The sequence below is a fragment of the Haplochromis burtoni genome, unplaced genomic scaffold (genome assembly GCF_018398535.1).
Source record: "Haplochromis burtoni strain Fernald_Lab_line unplaced genomic scaffold, NCSU_Asbu1 Contig_50, whole genome shotgun sequence".
Classification (NCBI taxonomy): domain Eukaryota; kingdom Metazoa; phylum Chordata; class Actinopteri; order Cichliformes; family Cichlidae; genus Haplochromis; species Haplochromis burtoni.
In genome coordinates, this window is record NW_024582411.1 from 2,259,070 (window position 1) to 2,273,134 (window position 14,065).

At 41.6% G+C, this 14,065-nt stretch overlaps 1 protein-coding gene across 5 annotated transcripts in view; it reads left to right on the top strand.

The window, feature by feature from the left end:
* The window catches only part of scube2 (signal peptide, CUB domain, EGF-like 2), a 21,179-nt gene that overhangs the window by 2,424 nt on the left and 4,690 nt on the right, over window positions 1-14,065 (top strand). For 2 of the 5 annotated variants that reach the window (XM_042220559.1, XM_005936498.3), the window contains exons 2-17: window positions 135-251; window positions 397-522; window positions 707-841; window positions 1,538-1,663; window positions 1,754-1,870; window positions 3,065-3,154; window positions 3,764-3,880; window positions 3,980-4,102; window positions 4,647-4,763; window positions 4,953-5,075; window positions 5,373-5,489; window positions 6,710-6,799; window positions 6,938-7,060; window positions 7,602-7,769; window positions 8,089-8,295; window positions 12,432-12,602. In XM_042220559.1, the coding sequence (XP_042076493.1) occupies window positions 135-251; window positions 397-522; window positions 707-841; window positions 1,538-1,663; window positions 1,754-1,870; window positions 3,065-3,154; window positions 3,764-3,880; window positions 3,980-4,102; window positions 4,647-4,763; window positions 4,953-5,075; window positions 5,373-5,489; window positions 6,710-6,799; window positions 6,938-7,060; window positions 7,602-7,769; window positions 8,089-8,295; window positions 12,432-12,602 (2,067 nt within the window). The remainder of the gene's footprint in view (window positions 1-134; window positions 252-396; window positions 523-706; window positions 842-1,537; window positions 1,664-1,753; window positions 1,871-3,064; window positions 3,155-3,763; window positions 3,881-3,979; window positions 4,103-4,646; window positions 4,764-4,952; window positions 5,076-5,372; window positions 5,490-6,709; window positions 6,800-6,937; window positions 7,061-7,601; window positions 7,770-8,088; window positions 8,296-12,431; window positions 12,603-14,065) is intronic. The other 3 variants (XM_005936499.3, XM_005936502.3, XM_042220560.1) reach the window with 3 other exon arrangements.

Sequence of the window (14,065 nt, forward strand, 5' to 3'; positions counted from 1 at the left end):
CCCCCCATTTCGACTCATACTCTTTTATTTCGTTTTTATCAGTTAAATCTGAATTTTCCGGCTTCATTCTCACAAATATGTCTCCTTTTTTGTTAATTTTCTAACGTGTTTTTGATGATAATGCATTCCTGTAGATCCATGCGCAGAGGGAAGTGATGGCTGTCACATTGACGCTATTTGTCAAACGACCCAAGACTCTTATAAGTGCACGTGTAAAGCAGGTTTTAAAGGCGATGGAAAACAGTGTGAAGGTAAGCATTGTGTAAATGTTTAGCCACAGATTTCTTTTCTTCCTGTTGCAGCCACACCTTGTTCTAATTGTTCAGAGCCTAAGATGTTTTAGCATTTTTAGCTTTTTCTCCCCACCCCAACCTTTATGTGTTGTTTGTTTCTCAGATATTGATGAATGTGACCTGGAGTACAATGGGGGTTGTGTGCATGAGTGCAACAACACACCAGGCAATTATCGCTGCACTTGTTATGATGGGTTTCATTTGGCACATGATGGACATAACTGTCTAGGTAAGATTAGCTTTAAACTAAATAAGCAATCTTTCATGGTAGACGGGGAGCTTGTGTCCTCAGCTGTGTAAACTCATGCTTTATAAAACGCTGAAGACGGTCTGTGTTGGTTTATGTAAGTGAATACCTCCCACCTGAAGCATTGTAAGTTGTTTACTCGTGTGATCGATTCACTGTCCTGTAGATGTGGATGAATGCCAGTTCAACAACGGTGGGTGCCAGCACACTTGTGTCAACACAATGGGCAGCTACGAGTGCCGCTGCAAAGAGGGCTTCTTCCTCAGCGACAACCAGCACACGTGCATCCACCGCTCTGTTGGTGAGTATATGTAACACAAAGTTTGAAATAGTCGCTAACTCATCTACAAAAGATTGTGTGTTTGTGGATGCCTGTGTATTGTGTAAAACTAGTAAAAAAGAAAGAGAGAGAAAGATGTGGCAGATTCTCCAAGAGACTGATGACACAATGAGGGATGACAGGTTCAAGCTGGCTCCTGTCACTGAGCTTTCATCTGAAACAGCAACATGCTGTGGGAAAAAGGATCTCTGTGTCCCTCAGAACAAAATAAGTCAATAACTGCAACACTCTGGTCTATGTGGTCTGTGTCACAGATTAGTCTGAAGCGCCTTTGTTTTGTCTCCTTCACTGAAGTCGACTCAAATGTGACTACTTTCCACTCCATCGGGTCTTGACAACCCTTTTATATCCCAGTGGACCTATCCGCTCAGCTGTGACCCGTCCATATAAATGCTGCTACAAATCACCATTGAATATGTTGTTTTGTTTTTTGTTGTTTGGAGGTTTTTTGGGGAATGAACTTTAGATTCTTGTTCCCTCTGTAGAGGCGCTAAGAATAACGCAGCAGTGGATGTTTTTGGCTTGTGTAGGGGCGTGAGAACAATCAGTGTCTTTCAAGTTTCCAGACTAATCTCTCAGTATGTGCGCCTTTGTGTGTAGCTGGTCAGTCACTGTAGGAGAGTTTCATTGTGTACCTCTCTCCCTCTTTCTATCCAGAGGGCCTCAACTGTATGAATAAGGAGCACGGCTGCGCCCACATCTGCAAGGAGACATCCAAAGGGGGTGTGGCCTGTGAGTGCCGTCCAGGCTTTGAGCTGGCCAAGAACCAGAGAGACTGCATCTGTACGTGCACGCTAACACTCGCAAGTGCATCGGGCTTCTTATGTTGAACTGATTATTTGCATTACTAGTTGCATGTTGTTTACCTTACAGTGACTTGTAACCATGGCAATGGAGGCTGCCAGCACATCTGCGAGGACACTGAGAACGGCTCCATATGCAGGTGTCACAGCAGGTACACTCTGCAGCCTGACAGGAGCTCATGTGTAGGTAAGCAGGCTGACACTGAGCTGAGACGAGGAATGCAAAACAGTGAGCACAATGTTGTAGTGAAAGAAATGCTGGGATACACATCATTTTTTTATGATTGGTATGTTATTTAATTTTGGAGGAAGAGAGGACAGTATATGCCCGTGCATACAAACTGTATATACGTTGTTTTTTTGTTTTTTTTTAAAAAAAGCATGCTTAGGATCAGGTGAGCAGGTGGTAGGTGTACATGCATTAAAAGGAGGTGAGACAAAAATTTATCTCCATGAGCTGTTAATATGGTGAAGATATCTTTGTCATTCCAATCCTGCCTGGTAAAGATAATGTTTCCCACTCCATAGCCAGCCATCCAGCAAGCACATTAGACCACTCTGTCATCTAAAACGCATCACATCAAATATCCTCTATTATCTTTAATGTCCTCACATCATTTTCCAACCAGCGTGCAAGGTTGCGAAGTGACATTGCAACATTTTTCCAAAGATGCCAAATAATAAGCCTATCCTAATGGTTCAGCCTTAAAAAAATATGGCGTTTTGAAAGCAGTCATGCTCTAAGTGTCAACTGACCCAATAATAAAATAACGCTGTAGGCTAGATGAACTTTTTTTTATGACTTAATTGGAGTCATGCTTTCAAATCTAGATGATGTTTACAGCATTTTAAAGCTTTAACAAAGAAACACAAAACATGTATACAATGTTTTAACCTGACGATAATTGTTTTTACATACATATATACTCATTTATGTTCAGTATGTAGCAAAATGGATCTAGATTTCAGCCCAGGGTGGGCGAAGTCCAGGAGCTGCCTACACTATTTTTTTTTTTCTTCTTGCGTTACGAGGAGGCTACCCTTACGAATGGATGAAATTAGAGGATCCCTCTTTCTCTCTATCAGTTCTCCTGTTAGGCAGCGTGCATTTTTCCACACAGCAGTTGTAAAGGATAAGGATCAGCCGTCAGATAGCGGGTAATATCTCTCCTTCCAAGCCAGCAGTGTGTGTGAGGTCTGGGCGTGTCACTGCGACGTTGTCTCCGTGATTCACTTTTCTGATCTGCCGTGTTATCTGACGCACACCAAGCCACCACAAGCTGAACATCTCAAGTGTCAAAACACATCTGCGCCCTGATGGCTGGCATAAACACTCACTGAGGATAACAGTAAAGCATTACTCTGGTTTTGTGTGTCACAGAGCGAGATGAAGCCACCACAGAGTCCTTGGACCACAATGCCACGTCCTTTACAGAGGTGGACAAGCGGGTCAAACGAAGGCTGTTAATGGGTAATAATAAGACTCCCCCAGTTTTGAATTTGTGTGGGGTTTTTTGGTTGTTGTTTTTTTACGTGTGAAGCTTCCAGGAAGCCCTCAGGAGTGGGGAGAGGAGTTTATTTCTAGCAAACTGATACATTCCTCAGTCTTTTGAGCAAACTGTGAAATGGCTGCATGCTCACTTTCTCACCGCCGATCTCACTTGAAATATACACGTATGTGACAGTGTGGTACATTTCACATTTTCCTTCCATTTGGAAAGGAAAGCATGTGAATCTTTTCTTCTATGTTGAGTATTCATCAGTTGTGTGATTCTGGGTCACTCAATACATGTAAAACATTGTGTGATTGGTACTTTATTAGGTATGCAGTCTCATCCGGTGAGACTGTACAGGTCAGCCCTAATCCAAACATCTCAGTGACGTTAGACGCACAATATTGTTAAATTCTGCACGTTAATTTAACCTTTTAAATCAGTGGACGAAATTGTTTAAAGGGTACTTTACAGGAAATCGTTTTATTCTGCTAAGTTCTAGTATTTTGTCACAAATGGAAAGCACAGCATTCCCCACTAGGAGAAAGGTCTTTTGCATGCAGTGATAAGACGTGTTGCATTTTTAGAAACCTGCGCCGTGAACAATGGCGGCTGCGACTGCACCTGCAAAGACACATCCACCGGCGTGCGCTGCAGCTGCCCCGCTGGCTTCACGCTTCAGCCAGATGGGAAGACGTGCAAAGGTCAGACTGCCGTCTTCACAACGAGGGATAGTATCCTAATACGCTAACAAACCTGCATGTGAAAATGCGTTCTTAGAATCTCACTTGTTTCACCCGCAGATATCGATGAATGCGAGGTCAACAACGGCGGCTGCGATCACTCCTGCAAGAACACCATCGGCAGCTTTGAGTGCAACTGCAGAAAAGGTTTTAAGCTGCTGACAGACGAACGCTCCTGTCAAGGTAGACGTGGCTCCTGAACTGCAGGAGCAGTAACAGGAACTTGCATGAACGAGATAATGATGACATTTACAACATCTCTCTCTTGTTTCCTTTTTTTTTTTTTTTTTTTTTTTAAATCACTGAGTGAATTTAGATTTTTCTTTTTTACAAAAAGAAAATTAAGATCATGTTGAATTTTTCTGAGTTTTTCAGACTTCTACATCATTAGTGTGATTTTATTCAACTTGAATTACTTGACAACTATTTCATGGTTCAGGCTTTAAAGAGTTGAATACATCAGGGAGCATGTAAACCCTTTTTCTGGGGTTTACTTTTGTTTACCTTTTTTTGCATCAGAGTTTGGCATGATTGATGACAATGATTTCTTTTTTAGAAGTCGTTTCTATGAAAAGCTAGTATTTTTGCTTTTGTTTTTTTAATCTGCTGTGTACCTGTCGCACTTCACTGAGTAGGAAAATGGTCGTCATTAGATGGGAAATTCCTGCTGGCAAAGATTGTAACTGACTGCCCTGCTATTATGTCATCTGCCTGATTTTGATTACAGATATAGACGAATGCTTCTTCGAGCGCACATGTGATCACACCTGTGTGAACTCCCCGGGTGGTTTTCAGTGTCTGTGCAACAAAGGCTATACCATGTATGGACTGGCCCACTGTGGAGGTGAGACTAAGTTGGGTGGAGGGCACTACACATAACAAGTTCAGCATAACACACAAGTGCTTGATGCATTTAAATGTTTTATTTGATTAAGCACACAGATGTGAGTGGTTGCTCATTGGCGTTTTTGGAAATCGATCTCTGAAATGATAAAGAGTAACTTTTTTCCCCATTTTTTTTTTCCCATCCCAGATATAAATGAATGCAGTGTGAACAATGCCGGTTGCGAGCATGGCTGTGAGAACACCGTGGGTGGATTTGAATGCTTTTGCCGTCCCGGCTATAAGCTACATTGGAACAAAAAGGACTGCATCGGTAGGTTAGCACCTGTCTCTGAATGACAAGCAGGTCTGTTATTGTCACGTCTCAATGGAAATTGTGCAGTGATGAAGTGTGACAGCAAACACCTTTGTGGACAAAAACAGGAGATACTTTGAGTTGTTCTTTATTTATTTATTTGTTTACTCTTTAATTTTCTTGTGCTTGAGTAATCCATCCAAAATGCTACAAAGCTGTCAGGATTTTGGACTTTCTGTGCTTCTTCATCTTCATGTGCATCTTCCTCCTTCTTGCTTTTGAACATGTTTGAGTTTTGTTGTGGTTTTTATCTAGCGGCTGAGGGTTTATCACCTGCACAGCCCCCATCTAAACCTACTTTGAACTGTAGCAAGCAGGAGGGAGGGGATCGCTGCTTTCTGACCTGCCAGTCTCAAGTACACATCAGCAGCGGTGAGTTGGTTGAGCCAGATCTCTGTATAGTGTGAGCTGCGGTAAACCGGTGTGTTGGTTTAATAACTGAGCAATTTTTTGGCTACGTTATATATCATCTGTCATGCAATCAGTCTTTATTTGTATGGGCATCTTTCATGCAAGTTAATGCAGTTCACAGCGCTTCACAGATGACTAACCAGTAGATAATGAGAACAAAGAGTGATAAAGCAAAGCAAATAATATGTGATATATATAATAAATTAAAAAGAGAACAAAAACATTAAGAAATAGACAATAAAATGACCTATAAATAGATTAGAAGCACCTAAAAAAAAAAAAAAAAAAAAATTGAGAAAGATATGACATTAAAGATAAAAAAAATAATGAAATGAAATACTAATAAACTAAGAATATCCAAATAAAATAAAGCTGCATAAAAAGACAGCATGTATGTGGAATATACATTAATGGTCTTATCATTGGGTGGTGCTGTGGTCAGCACTGTCGCCTCACAGTGAGTTCTCTCTGGGTACTCTGGCTTCTTCCCACAGTCCAAGAACATGCATGGGTACATCTCTCTGTGTTGGCCCTGCGATAGGCTGATGACCTGTCCAAGGTGTACCGCAGCTCTCACCCTATGACAGCTGGGATAGGTTCCCTGAATTAGATAAATTGATGGTTTGTCTCTTTCATAGTTTATTTTTATCATATTGCCCTCTTCAGTTTACTTGTTGACTCTCTGCGGACCCCAAGAAAAGTACTTGTTGCTGTGGTAACAGCTAACTGGGGGTGTGAATAAAAAAATTTTTAACAAGAGCTACTTGCTGATATGAAGCAGATGGCTGGTGTTGGGCTGTCAGAGTGAAGCAGCTGCAAAACATGTCAACTAATCCAGCAGGATTAGCACTGCTACAAGTCCCACATTTAAATCAGGATATTTTGACAATTGCAGGTTCACAGGTTAGTTAGAGAGAGATAAAAAGGACCAGGGTGGATTGGTGAAGAAGCTTATGATACATCGAGGATGCTTTTTGTATATTATGTCTTCAAACAGCACAATTCAGTCAGGTGGAAGTGCAACTAGTCAGTAAGCTCAACAGTTGTAGATTTAATTGAGTGAAAAGTCTGTTGACGGACTTCATGTTCATACATGCTGCCTGTCTTTTGTCTTAGTTGTTTTTTTTGGCCCTTACTTTTGTCAGTGTCGGTCCCTGTGTCACGGCCTCGTGTGTTTTCAGGGACGGAGGATTCCTACACAGTGACCTGTGGAATGCCTCTGCCCTGCTTGGCTGACGCACAAAAGAACAACAGTGGCTCATATTGCTTAGGCAAGTACAGGACATCGCAGATTTACATCTTTTTTTTTTTTTCTGCTCTGCCAAAGAAAACAGTAACACAGGAACAGGTAGGTCACGCTTTACTTGTCTTCACTTGATAACGATATTTTCTGTCCCCCTGTCGTGCAGGTCGAGAAACGGCCAGCCTTGCCCGCATTAAGACAACGGCCACTTTTAAGTCTGGCACCGCAAGGTGCAACTTAAAACGAAGTCAGGAGAAACTCAGGGAGAGCCTAAACTCAGCGCGCTCAGGTACAGCGCCACGCCGACTCAAAGCACAAGACTTAGAGTTATATCGTCTTTATGTTGCTGGTTAAAAAACATTTTGGGTTTACCGAGAACTGCCAACATCTAAAGACTCTGAAGCAGACCTTAAAGATGCTTCAAAGAAAACCAAAAACCAAGAGCAAATGTGAAAGAAATTTGTGGGGAAAGTGATGTGGTTTTGAGTGTCTTCCACATCTCAGCACAGCACTTTGTCTGCCAGTGACAGGGAGGATGTAATTGGCCACAGGATGCCTTTTAGTTGTGTGTGACCTAGCTATCAATCAAACACGATTCTGATTGTAGGATTATTTTGCTTCTACAAAAGGGGCTCAGCATGGTACATCCCTCACAGACACTGAAGGGAAACCAACATCTCATTGCCATTGCATCCCCTTTGTTCTATTAGCTTTTCACTGTGCATGACCAAAGATTATTGTATGTGATTAATGTTTCCTGTCTGTTAACAACTGTGCAATTTTTCTCTTTGTTGTGCTTGCTGGGGGTTTGTTGTGTCCCATGTTCACAGAAAGGAAGTTTCTCTTCACTGAAAATGTCCAGTTCAGCTACGTGAGCCTGCGCTGCACCTCATCCGGACAGAGAATGCGTAGCCGCCATGGCAGGAAGGCCGGCGAGGAGGACGGCTCCTCAATCACTGCTGAGTTTGAGCTGGATGTGAACCTAGAGGAGGTAACAGGTTGGTCTCTCTGTGGTTTCTGCTTGGCTGCCCGCCTGTCTGTCTGCGACCTGTGATTATGATTCTTAAATCTGTCTTTCGCCGCTCTGTTTGTCACTAAACAAACCAAGCTGTGTAAAAGTATCTCCTGTTTTGACTTGGCTCTGGTGATGGGCTCTAGATTTGGGGCAAAGGGTGTTTTTGTTTAATTTCCTTGATTTCTGCGTTAGCGGTGTGAAGTAAGCTTATGGGAATCTAGGCATGAAATCGTAGGTTATTGCAGGTGAACAATAGGAAATCTTGCTTTGGAAACTCTTGCAGTATCGAGTGCTTCTCTCAGCAGAGGGTTGTGACGTGAACTGCGCACGCCGCCGTTCAGAGAAGAGGCTCAGGAAGACCATCAGGACCCTGCGGAAGTCCATCAACCGGGAGCAGTTCCACCTCCACTTTGCCGGAGCAGACTACAATCTATCCAGGAGTCCGAGCCAGCTGGCAGAGCTGCCAGGACACTGCATAGCAGGACAGATGCTCCTGGGCAGAAAATGTGGTGAGTTGAGTTTATGTGTGTAGTGTTTATTCACTGTAGAAATCCTGTTAACGAGCAGAGCACAAACAGTTAATCCAGGCAAAACTTCTACTGGAAACGTTAATGCTTTTCATCTTTCCCACCGCTTTGTTTTTTGAGGCAGCAGCACTTGTGAGCATACCCCATACACACAGTAGACCCATAGTCATGGCTTTAAGTAATTGAATTGGCCCAAGCCAGTGAGATATATTTAGACAGGCGGGTTTAATGATTGGATTTGGAGCAGGTGTGAGCCAGATGAATGCCATATTTGGTTTGCAGACATTCTGTAATGAGCAAGTTGGAGGGGGAAAGCGAGCTTGTGTGGAAGAACAGAGAAGCTGTTGTTGGCCCTCCAAGCTGTGAGATCTTCCAGCATCTCCATGGGATAAAAGTGTAACGTTAGGGCTGATGGCAGGTCTCCTGCTGCCGCTTGCTTGAATTTTATATACAACCTGCGCTGGAGAAAAATGCTCTTTAAATAGGGCCGCACACTGTCGATGGTGGAGAGCTCAAGGCAGGCTTGTGTTTTCTCTGGCGGCTGCAACTGTATGCCCCTATTTTCAGGCCTCACAATGTGTTGGCTGGGTGCTGGACATCTTCTCAGTATCAGCGAGGGGAAACTGGTGCCTTTCCTCCTAAATTGTGATGTCTAAATATTTATTCAGGCAGTATGCGCTTTGTTCAATATATGCGTCAGTGTTGAGGATGTTTTAACTTAATGTAGGCCCAGATCTTTATCCCCAGATCTCAGGAATATGGCTGATGGCCAAAAACATGTGTCAAACTATAGCCGCTCTGTAGTTTCATGAGATAATGTCTGTTGAGGGAAAGTCATAAGTTTTGCTTTCCATTCATCTCCCTGTAATTTTTTTTCTTTGGTCTCATCATTAACATTTAAGCTACGTCTGCTGTTAAGCTTTCCTGACATGATTTATTTCACATCTTAAGTGTCTTTATTCCTTCCGTCCCCCGCTTTGCTTTCAGGTCAACATTAGGCAGTCTATTGGTTGTGGCAAGGGTGTAGACATGTAATTTGGGAGAGGAGGGAAAAAGGAGAGGGGGGCTCTGAAAGGCATTCTTCTTAACCTCCAGCTCTTTAAAGGAGCTATATTTTTCCCTCCTCCCCCATCTTTTGCTCTGGCTTAGTTTGGAGTGCAGTTTAGTCCTTTTCAATTTGCCCACTCCATTGAAAACCCCATTTGAAGCTCATTCTCACTCCTTGAGAAGAACACAGTCTTCTGTGGATTTGAAGAAAACACTGTGCACAGTTTAAAGCGTGGCAGCTCCTCCTCTTCTGTGCTGTGTTTGGGTTATTGGTTGAAGTAACGTTTATATTCCGGGACATTGGTTCAGTTTAAATAACTTGTGATGTTAGCTTATTAATAACATGATCATTTTGAGTCTAAAATTTATTTCAACTCTACGTTATTTATGTGCAGGAAAACAACCAAAGCATACATAAGAGGCTTCATGTGAATGTGTCCACCACAGGTCCACATGTTCTCACATCCATGTGAGTGTCGCAGTGAACTTGTTTGTGTGTTTGTTTTAACGTTGGAGATGTTTAGGAAGTGCTGTTGATTCAAGCTGGCACTTTAAGTGCTGTCCCCCCCCCCCACTACCCTTGCACCCCAGCTGGGGGCCACTTTGCATGACCCCTAGCCACTAAACTGCTAAAGAGAATTGACTTCACCCACACCATGGGAATCAATTAGCATCAGCTGTTTGGGCCCCTGCTTGATGGGCGCGAGCAGTGATTGGACCAAGTAGAATGGGGGGATTCAGAAACCTGACCTCTTTTATTGGGTTCAGCTCCTTACTACTGTGATACCATAGTGTTTTCCTATGTCATCAAGTAGGCAAAAACCAGGGACTTGAATAGAGGTGAAAGGTCTTTTAAACCTCTTTGGGGCCATCAATTCGAGAACTCTATAGAACCGTTCTTTGCATTTGAAAGGCTTCAAGTTTTTTTTTTCTTTCCTCTTTTTCACTCTCACTGTCTCTTCCCTCACAGCTTCCCTCTGTCAAATAAAAGCTGTTAGAGGACAATGCAGTGATGGCTCCTTGTGGTCTTTTAGAATAAACAAAAGGCTTCAAAAATGAGCTGCTCTTGATAGGTTTTCGTTGGGAGAAAGAAAATGTAATTCTAACAGTCTACAGAGCCACGTATAATGGATCTGTGTGAAAGCTTTTGTGTGTCGAGCTCTCTCTGATATTGGTTGTTTTCTTTCAGCCCGGTTGAAGGCTACATATGAGGCACGTTTTGCTCGAAAGTCTCAGGAGTTTAATTGATTTATTCTTGTGTGAGCTCAGCTTTAGTTTTCAAGTGAAGTTCTTACGGCTATCAGACAGACACAGTAATTGCCAAATTAATTACAGGCATCAGTCTGAATGGGAGGAACCAAAGCAAAACAGTGTTTTAGCCCCTTTAATCAAGTGTTTGCGCTTTTATACGATAAAAGGGAAGCTCTCCCTTTGATTTGCGGCTGTGATTGCTTTTAAAAGAGCTGAGGGTGCTTACGTTGGCATTTAAAGTTCCTCTCTGATGCACAGCCATGTTGTGTCAAGTATTAAGACAGGTGTAGGTGTGGATGCAGTAAAGGCAGCACTGGGAGAGGCTGTTGTTCTTTTGTCCCCATGATTTTGTTTTTGCATGGCTGTTTTAGGTTGGTTTGCAAATGTACTTTAATGGCATTTGGACTTTTAATGTGTGTGTTTCATGCAGTCCAAAGCAAATAAAATTCACAACTTCAGATCAGTTTATTTGTATAGCTCATTTAGGCACAGCAAACACTGAACAAAGTGGAAAACAATCATGTAAAACAGATCAATAAAGATAAATGTTAAACAGACAAAAGTTGACTTAAAGGGAATAACCAACAATAAGGGAATGTAATTAAAAAGCAAAAGTTTACAAGAAGACACAGTTAAAATGAGACTTGAACCTGAAACCTGCAATAGTTACACTGTGTTAATGTAATGCACAAGCATTTTCATAGCTGACATCTTATCATACAGTTGTAGCTAAGATAAATGTACTTATCTCTCCTTTAGGCATCATGTAGGTTATCCTTTGTTAGTATCAAGCCGTACTCTGTTTAGTGACACAAATCTGACATTTGAATCCAGTGGGCATATTTCACAAACATTTTACGAACATGCTCTTCTACTGTTTTCTATTTGAAGACTCTATAACTTTATATAGGCATCACAACAGCATCACTACTTTACATGATGCAGTTCTGATATGTTACCTGCACGTTGTTCACATCTGATTGTGTGGTGCCATATAAAGATGGCCTGTAACCATACAGCCTAATGCACCACTCTCTGGTACAATAATCTACACTGAGCTCAGTGATACCTTTAAGATGGCAGGAAAACGCTGTCAACAGATAGATAATTGTTCAGGCTCAGCTGCCTTCTTAAAGCTGGCGCTCACTGCTCTTTACTGTGTTTATCCAGTTCAAGTATTTACATGATCCTCTTTGATTACACTTGAGAGGCAGCTGTGATCTGGGTTTCTTTAATGGTCTCATCATTCACTGTAGCTGCGGTGTTTATTGTGTACATCTACGCTGTGGTTAGGACTGCTTGATTGTGTGTAACCACGGGGCAATCTGCTATATTTGTTGATTCATGTCTGCTTATCGCATTGTTCTTTTTTTACCCACACACTCTCATGGTGTGGTTATTTGTCCATGAGCGCCACCTGACCTGATCTGTCTACTAAATTGACTTTAATTACAAGTTCAAACGTTAACGTCTGTTTTGGATGGTTTATCTTTAATGTTTGTTTTTAGTTTTTGCGGAAATGTTCCATCATCCTCAAACAGTTACATTTGTTTGTAATTGACTCTATATCACAGAATTACTGTCTGAAAAATATGTCTGTGTGTTTAGTATTCAAAAAATATGACTTTTCCCCCTCAACTTAGCATAGCACAAAGATAAAACTGTCAGCACATGCTTAGCAACTCTTTGGAGAAACTTTGTAGGCCGACATTTGCTTTATGTGCACTTGAGATGGGCATGCAACAGTGTCTCGCTACAAGTATGTCACAGAACGGCTAAACTTTAATCTCTCTTGATGTCCTTTTCCATCTGTGTCTTAGTGAGCTGCGGTGTTGGGACCTACTACGATGGCGATCAGGGACGGTGTTTGTCGTGTCCAGCTGGAACGTATCAGGACGAGGAGGGACAGATGTCCTGTGAGGTGTGTCCTACACCTCAAGGAAGAGAAGTCTCCAAAGTGGTGGGAGCTCGAAACATTTCAGAGTGTGGAGGTAAAACACCATATTTTAACATTTAAAAAACATCAAACAATAAAATTTTATAGTGTATTATAAACTGGTTTGTCTTAATTCTTTATGATGTGTCCTTTAAACATACTTTACTGCAGGCAACTTGACATTTAATGTATTGTGTGTTGACTTTGTATGTGTTGAAATCCTAGAGATGTCACAAGACAGGAACCTACCACGAGGGCTATTTTAAGTGCTTTGGAAGATTTCTGAGTGTCTGTCTGTGGACAGATTTTGATCATGTGCTATCAAAACGTTACAGGTGCCAAGTTTCAAATTAAAGACAGGTTCAGAAATCTGTGTTTTCCAAGTTTTCACAGATTGACTGATCCTATAGCCAAATGTTAATGCTAATTTTTAATTTTACAAGCAGTTAAAATGGTCAAATCAACTCACCCAATCACCCATACAGTGCTTTTATCTGTAGCTAAGCACTTTCTAACATTCACACACACTCAATTCTGTATGTTACCCAAGAATGCTTCAGCATGCAGGCAGGAGTCGAGGATTGTTTCACCGACTTTCTGATTGGTAGATGACCTGCTCTACCACCTGAGCCAGTATTAATCTGGTTTGTGCAAAAACTAGTCACCTTTAGGGCTCAGAAAGCAGGTCACAAATAATTACACTTTCCAGCTGATTTCAGAAGCAATAGTAAATTCTCTTTTTTACTTTATGGTGACATGTAAATGCCAAGCAACTGTCAAACGTAAAGCCCAGGGGCCAGAATTGGAGAGTGTGAAGGAAGGGATGAATTTTAGACTTTTAACTGCATTTTTTAAAAAAAATGTTTTTCAGCTTTCCCTACTGACACAGACCCCTCTCATAGCCAGTCTTACTGCACCAAATGAAAAAACAAATAAATAAACAATGAAAAAAGAGTGTGTGTTATTTAACTACCTACTAAAAAATGTATGATATTTTATAGATATTTATATCAAATAAATAATCAAAAAAAAGCAACAGCCGCAGAAAATTAAATATAAAGTTGTGAAGGTACAAAGGAAGCAGTGGTGCCTCGATAAAGATCTCGTTGGCAGTTGTTTTGCTTTGTGTAAATCTGAAGAAGCTTGAATATGAATTAACTTCTTTCAGTCCTGAATAAAAAGCTCAAGGAGCCACCATGTTTTGTTCTCCTCCTGTGCTGTTATCAGAGTCACATCTCGCCTGACAGACTAAACAAGACGAGCTATCACACATCCACTTTGTACTAGTCACCCAGGAGTTACACGCAGTGAGAGGTGGAGATGTAACACAGCATTTTTTCCATTAGTATTTTCTTAAGTTTTGCTAAATAAAAGTAAAGCAAAGTTGTTGTTGTTTTTTTTTTTGTTTTTTTTTAAGTGGACAGAGCATTTCCTGCTTCTAACAGTGTGAACTGACCGTGTGTGTGTGTGTGTGTGTGTGTGTGTGTGTGTGTGTGTGTGTGTGTGTGTGTGTGTGTG